General features: G+C 31.4%; 1 protein-coding gene across 1 annotated transcript; it reads right to left on the reverse strand.

Annotated features, from left to right (window-relative positions):
- Positions 1 to 648: 648 nt before the first annotated feature.
- LOC124833983 (glycinol 4-dimethylallyltransferase-like) lies at positions 649 to 6,969 on the reverse strand. The gene is made up of 13 exons (XM_088096153.1): positions 6,863 to 6,969; positions 6,719 to 6,769; positions 5,270 to 5,547; positions 5,059 to 5,142; positions 4,882 to 4,956; positions 2,574 to 2,657; positions 2,393 to 2,482; positions 2,202 to 2,303; positions 1,941 to 2,036; positions 1,777 to 1,848; positions 1,593 to 1,691; positions 968 to 1,072; positions 649 to 853 (listed from the first exon to the last, which is right to left on the reverse strand). The coding sequence occupies exons 1-13, from the start codon at positions 6,912 to 6,914 to the stop codon at positions 812 to 814; spliced, it is 1,230 nt and encodes a 409-aa protein (XP_087952279.1). The 5' UTR covers positions 6,915 to 6,969; the 3' UTR covers positions 649 to 811.
- Positions 6,970 to 7,214: the final 245 nt, after the last annotated feature.

The following is a 7,214-nucleotide window of genomic DNA, read 5'->3' on the forward strand; positions in this document are numbered from 1 at the left end:
GCTTAGTTGATCTTGTCTTAACAATTGTGTTATTTATAATATAATTTATTACGTTTGTAGGTCTTTAATTATCTGGATGGATCTGGACTTGGATCCAATGGTCTGTTTACCTTGTTCAAGAACAAGTGTATGATCATATTTTGAAAAGTAACAGAGTAGTCGATATGACATTGGTTAGACCGACATGTAATTGACTAGGTCGTCTAGTGGAAGTCACATACATTGTGGATTAGACATATTTAGGTGAAGACAATTATAACTTATTCAGTTGTGAGCTGTCTTACATTGTTTTAGGACAAGACCAATACTGATGTGATCGAGAGGTATTTTGACATATAGAGTACATTTTTTAAAGTACTAACCAAATTACTTAAATTTTTCTTTTTTTAGTTGTGCATTTTGTTATTACTTTTTCAATTTTTTTAAGTTAATTCTATTCTATTTTTTCTATTATTTTTCGTATTTTACATTATTATTATGGGACAAAATTACGTGTTGATATTCCTCTTATTATGTTTTATAATGTTTAATAAATTTGAATCAACAAGAGATTATATTGTTTGATTCAAAGTTACCGATATTATAGGTGATTTTATGTTGATTGTGTTTTTAAAATAACACTTTGCATCACAAAGAAACTGAGTGGCACCACTCATGCTTAAAGAACTCATCTCCTCAAATATAACCTAAATGATTCAAAACTCGTTGTATATAGGAAACACAAATATTGCTTCGATTAATTTGGATGCGAAGGGTCTCTATCTTATTCTGTTGCATGTGTTGCAAAGTTGTTTTAATATTCAGTGACACTTTATCTAATTAAAGGAAGAAGAACGTGTGCACCCATCATCAACTGCAAAAACAAACACACCAGTTCGTACGTTATTAGATAACTGTTTCCTTTAAATTATAAACTTGATATTGAACTATTGAAATGGTAACAGAGTGTTTATAAGAGAGAAATCACCTTCCAGTTCAATGAATAGAAGGATCTAGTGGAAGCTGGATTTGTCACGTCTACGTATTTGGTCTGGTACCACAGAATTGAACCAAGAACAACATTTCCAAGACACTAAAACATAACACAGATTCAGTTTTAAATATTGTTCAAAAGTTTAAATAACCTTATTTTCATTTACTTATATATATATATATATATATATATATATATATATATGCTACGCATTGAGATTAAAAGGTTGGAATAATTAATCTACGTAGCAAAAACAACTTTTCTAGAGAAATCTTTTTTTATCTAAATACAGATATCTCACTTGTTGGATGTAGCTCTTCCTATCGTAATTAGAAGTTTACAGATTGTAAAAATGATGTGAAAAGAAAATAGAATACTTATAACTAAATTTTATTAGTATTAGTGAGAAAGTTTGTCACAAAAGACAAAAAGAAAAACTGAGCTGTACCTATCATAATAACTTGGTGACAAAACAACATAATTAATCCTATTTAAAAAAACATATTCAAACAAAACAGCATATTGTTTATCAAAATCAAACCCCATGTTGAGGGGAAAAAACAAAATAAATTCTGCATACCTAAAATTCCAACCTATGTAGATATAATAAACATATTACCGTGACAAATTTAATCGAGAAGGGAGATGAGGATGATGCTCCTGCCAAAAAGGCTACTGCAAATGCTATTTCATATAGGAAAACAGAAATCCAAAATACCTATCAAAGATTTAGAATCAGTCAAATGTTATACAAAGAAAGTATAACCAAAAATAATAATATTGAACTTAAGAAACATATATACTTTTTTTTGGCCTAAACGTGCTGAGAAAGAATCAACGCCATGTTTTATATCTCCTTCTACGTCAGGTATATCCTACACAAATCCAATACAAGGTTTTACATTGTCGAACCAAAAGCTTGATGTTGGAAAATTAGTACATGTGCTTAGAAAATAAAGACATTTACCTTGGCTAATGATAAACCAGTAGCGTAGAAAGTCAAGAACAGCAGAGTAACAATCAATGATCTTGTAAGCACAAGTGGCCTCTTCAACACAAACGTCTGAACATTTGTTACATCAACTAGCAATTTAGTAAATCCATTTCTTATTGATGGATTCAAATGGTTGATTGTGTATCAAATGAAACTAACCCAAAAATCTTAGGATGAAATGCATATTCAAAAAAGTAAGATCTATAAAAGGCAAGATTACTGATAGGGCAGAACCTGCATATGAAGGAAGTATGTAACTGGAAGTATAAATGTCCAACAAGCAAGCATGACTAATGATGCCAGCACCGGATTTTGCTTCCATCGTAAGAAAGGCAACTACAGATATATATAAGATTACTCAGTGCACCAATACTTTATACCCTAAAACATAATACACAGTTTAAATTCAATTGGAAAGAACTTACATTGGCAGAATAGCAAGTCCATAATGTTGCGCACAACACAAAGTTCCAAATCAATGCAGTAGAACCTATCATCAAGTTAATCCCTAAGCCCTGTAAAACAGAATAAAACAATAACTCTCCTTTCTCTATGAATCTCATCTTAAAATCTTCTATTATGGAAAGGGATGAATCTATACGGCACCATAATTGCAGATGAGGCAACAATAAAGACACAATTTCTGAAGGATAATTTCCCAGAGGCCAATGGAAGATATGGTTTGTTTATCTGCAATAACACATGTAACATATATTAGTTCTAAGAAACATTCAACAGGTTTGTAAACTATAAAAGGTTACACGCATTCCCGTTCCTATCAAAGGATATACACTAGTAAAAAATCGGGTTTTTACAGCGCACATTATGCCACGGTTCAACGAAAACCGCAGCATAATGGTGCGCGGTGGCAGTTTTGTAAATAAAACGAACCTATATGCCGCGGTTCTACTGGGAACCGCGGCATATACCCCAGTCAACCATTGCCTTTGACGCCACGTATGAATAAAAAATTAAATAACAGAGTATATGCCGCGGTTGTGCAGAGAACCGCAGCATATACCCTGCCAATTTATTGCAGGTGCTGACTGGGCCAGAGAATTCGAAAAGTTACAGGGGGTATATGCCGCGGTTCTCTGGGGAACCGCGGCATATACCCCTGTCACGTCTCAACTTCTCTGCCAGTCAGAGAATTTCAGAAGTTACAGGGGGTATATGCCGCGGTTCCCCAGAGAACCGCGGCATATACCCCCTGTAACTTTTCAAATTCTGTGAAAGGCAGTTGGAGAGACAGTTGTGTTGAACACGTTTCAGGGGTATATGCCGCGGTTCTCTGGGGAACCGCGGCATATTCTCCTATATGAAATTAATTTAATGTTTATTTGAAATATTTCGAGGTTTATGCCGCGGTTGCCCGCTGAACCGCGGCATATAGTTTGAAAATAATTTTTTAAATTAGTATAAAATGCCTTTTATACCGCGGTTAAGTAGTGAACCGCGGTAGATTCTCCCGTTCAGAGTTAAAAAACAAAACTTGGAACAGTGCATCGTCTTCCTCGCGCGTTCTCTCTGTTTTCGCGTTTCTTCTTCCTCCGAACCACCCTTCATCTCAGATTTTGCGTTTTTAACCGTTTAAACTCAAAATTGTTCGGTCATTATTCGTTTTTGACGATAAAAACGAGTTTTAGCCGTTCAAAATCGTGATTTCCTGGCGTTTTTCACCCTCTCCGCCGCCGTTGTGTTGCGTTTTTCACCCTCTCCGCCGCCGTTCCTCTTCCAGGTATTTATGTCCATTTGCATTTTTAACGTGATTTCTTCATTAATTTTTGCATAATGCTATAGTTTTGGTAATGTATGAAGTTTCTATAGTTTTGGTATAATTTTTGCTTTAATTTTGATAGTGCATGAAATTGTTATAGTTTTGGTAATGTATGATATGGTTTTTGCTATAGTTTTGGTAATGTGTGTTGTAGTTCTTGTATTATTTATAAACCTTAAAATATATAGTTAGATTATACAATAGCTCTTAGATTTAGATTTAAACAATGCATTTGATTAGATAGAATTTTCTTAGACTCTCTACTTTATTTGATGTTGAAATACATTTGAACATGTGTTTGTTATGTTGAAATTGAATTTCTGTAAATGTTTTTATATGCAGGTCTGTTTTTGTGGTAGTGGATATCACAAAAACAGACCTGCAATTTTAAAAAACTGCAGGGGAATATGCCGCGGTTCTAACCACAACCGCGGCATATAGTGCATTTTTTAATTTTTTTTTTAATTTTTTTTTTAAAAAAAATGAATTTAGGCAGCGGTTCCCTAAACAACCGCGGCATATTCCGCAGCCTATATACCGCGGTTCGAACCGCGGCATAAAGTGTCTGACTTACTACCGCGGCTGAATATGCCGCGGTTCAAGAACCGCGACGTATAGTGAAAATCAACCGCGGTAAAAGCCCCTCGCTGCACTAGTGATAGTAATTATAGGAATACTTCAGATTCAGAATTAAAGGGATTATTTTTACAAGAAAATATAAAGGGACTTGTTATATTCTCACCTTTTTCAAGGATGAAGTATTAATAAACTGTACCAAAAATCCAACTACATTTTACTTTATTTTAATTAATTCAGTTATATATAAAATATATATTAAATTATTTAATATGTCCATGAACTGTACTAATTAAAATAAGAAAAATGGTCAGGTTTTTGGTCAAATTTTGGGAGCTGTAGGTTGGTAATGCTCCCATTAAGAAAAAAGGTAGGAGTACTTCAGTAAACCTCAATTATGAAAAGGAGTTTGAAAGTAAAAATTATATAAATTGTTCACATTGATATACCTGTGACCTTGTGTAAACTTGGTCTTTTTATGTGTTTCTGAACATTTAACTTTAGATCAATCTTATTAAAGAACTACGTTTATATTATTCATAGTAGAAACAAGTTTCATACCTTGTCTATTTCAAAGTCAAACACTTGATTCACTCCATTAACGTAAAGATCCAGAAACAAGGAAGGTAACAAAGCCTGAAACATGTTAGAGAAAACAACTCAAATGAATGTCTTTTATTAAAGTTAAAGGGTAATTTTCAATTGTCTTTCAAAAAAAATATATAATTGGAGCGTCACCTGTAACAAACCAATAAAAAACAACGGAGATATATCTGATAGTTTTTCTACTGCAACGAGAGACGCAGAAATTGTAGCTGATGTCTGTAGAATACAGATTAAGTTAATTTAAAACAAGAAGGGTATTAATTATCCAAATCAGAATTTAATAGAAAGGAACGACATAACTTGGAATATTAACTATGAGAGGGATGGAATAGTATTTACTTACTCGACCATACATTACGTAAGGGTAAATAAATTGGTACAAAACGGCCATGAAATTTTTGACAGAGTCCACAATGTTTTTGAAGTTGGAAGCTTCAGATTCTGACTCAGAAGATGGTACAGTGACGGCTTTCACAACATAACATTTATTGCTTTCTTTATTTGTGGTTCCTCTTTCAATGCTTTTGTAATGATGATTAAAAGGTGATTGTTGAAACATCAAAGGATTGTATTGTGTTTGAGGTTTTATTTTGAGCTGGGAAGCTTTTGATCCACCAGAACCTAATGTACCAAGTGTTCAAAGTTGTAGCATGCATAACAGAAAGCTATATTTAAAATTATTGAAACTAAATCATGACAAGATGATGAGGAATTGAGAGAATAATAAATATGAAAATTCAAATAAGAGAAATCGTGGAAAAAAAAACTACACCTTTTTTATTTTGGAGAAAACTTTAAAAAAATATTAATTAATAAAAAAAAATTTGCTTTTAAAAGAAAGTCAAATTCAATAGACACTTCCAAATAGAAAAATGTATTAATGATCTTTATAACTTTGATCAATTTAGTTCGGAATAAGACACTCCGTTCTTTTCCATCCTTATTGCACATTTTATGACTTTTATTAATTTTTAAAACAATTAGGAAACAAAAAATAGGCCCACGTGCCATCCACAATTGGTTCTGATGTTCAAGTAACCTGGATAAAATAATTTATAACAATGACCTAATTCAATCTTATAATAAGTTCAGAGATAAGTTTTCAAGAGTCGAAGTAACAGAAAAATTATTTTTGAATAGTATATTTATAAATTTTAGTAATAATTAAAATAATGTATTAATTTAAAACAAATATTCTCATACTTTCTTTTTTCTTTATTTTATTTTAATTTATAATATCAAATAAAATTTTAAATAATTATACGTTTCTTCATTTTTAAAGTTTATGTCTCCAAAAAAAATCCCGTACTTAACTTTTATCGTTAATTATAAATTAAAAAAAAAAACCTGCATCATTTTAAATATATATAGCTGCAAATTTATAACATTATTACATTCAATTGTTTATCATTACTATTATTGTTATTATTATTTGTGAAATATATTTCAATAAATAAATTTAAAAGTAAATAATACCGATATATAATACTTTATTTTTAAAAATTTCTATTCTTAAGTTCAAATAAAATAAAATATTGTGAATTACATTAAATTTACCAGCATAGTTATAAAATAATCAATTTTAATTATTTTTGTTCCGGAAATATAGTTTAAAAGTAATAGGTGTTTGTAAATATTATTGTAAATAGAGATTACGTGAGAAATCTAGTTACCATCAAATATAAATAAGTCCACTATTACATCCAATTGGAACCTATTGTAAAGTCTAAGTTTCCAACTAATAGGTGAACAAGAAGATGTGAAAGATTAAAATATAAGTGATGAGACATACTTTCACAGTAAATACTGTTGAAGGAGAGTTTTGTGCTCCAAAGATTTGTACCTGCAATTACAATGCATGCTTCCACGTATTATTCAGAAAATAACTTTGCAGTGAAAAATGAACCAAAATAGAACAGATAGTGAGTATAAGTACCAGTTGAGAGTGAAGAGACGTTAGGAGAAGATATTAGATGTGCCATAGCCATGGAAACTGATCACAGAGAGAACACTAAACTCTATAGAACAGATAAGAACGTAGAGATACCCTTGTACAACACAAGATAGGAATAGGAGATTTTATAGGCAAAATGATTCCATTAAATTTGATTTTTCTTATACAGATATAAAATTTGATTGGTACACAGAAATTGATTCCGACGCACATTGTTTACATTTTACAGGTAAACAATTGCAAAATAATCAAATCAAATACAACAGTCACGCATAAAGGAAGATTTCAAAGACTTTTGTATCTCGATTTTGTAGTTTAGATTTAATTAAAGTTA

This window comes from Vigna umbellata, chromosome 8 (genome assembly GCF_029865625.1).
Source record: "Vigna umbellata cultivar VRB3 chromosome 8, Vumbellata_1.0, whole genome shotgun sequence".
Classification (NCBI taxonomy): domain Eukaryota; kingdom Viridiplantae; phylum Streptophyta; class Magnoliopsida; order Fabales; family Fabaceae; genus Vigna; species Vigna umbellata.

Bases quoted from the DNA above. Each gene is read 5' to 3' on its own strand.
- LOC124833983 (XM_088096153.1), bottom strand. From the start codon at position 6,914: ATGGCTATGGCACATCTAATATCTTCTCCTAACGTCTCTTCACTCTCA. The intron at 2,658-4,881 runs GTATGAAACTTG...GTGTTATTGCAG, and splicing joins TTGACTTTGAAATAGACAAG to ATAAACAAACCATATCTTCC. The intron at 1,692-1,776 runs GTATATATGTTT...AATCTTTGATAG, and splicing joins CACGTTTAGGCCAAAAAAAA to GTATTTTGGATTTCTGTTTT.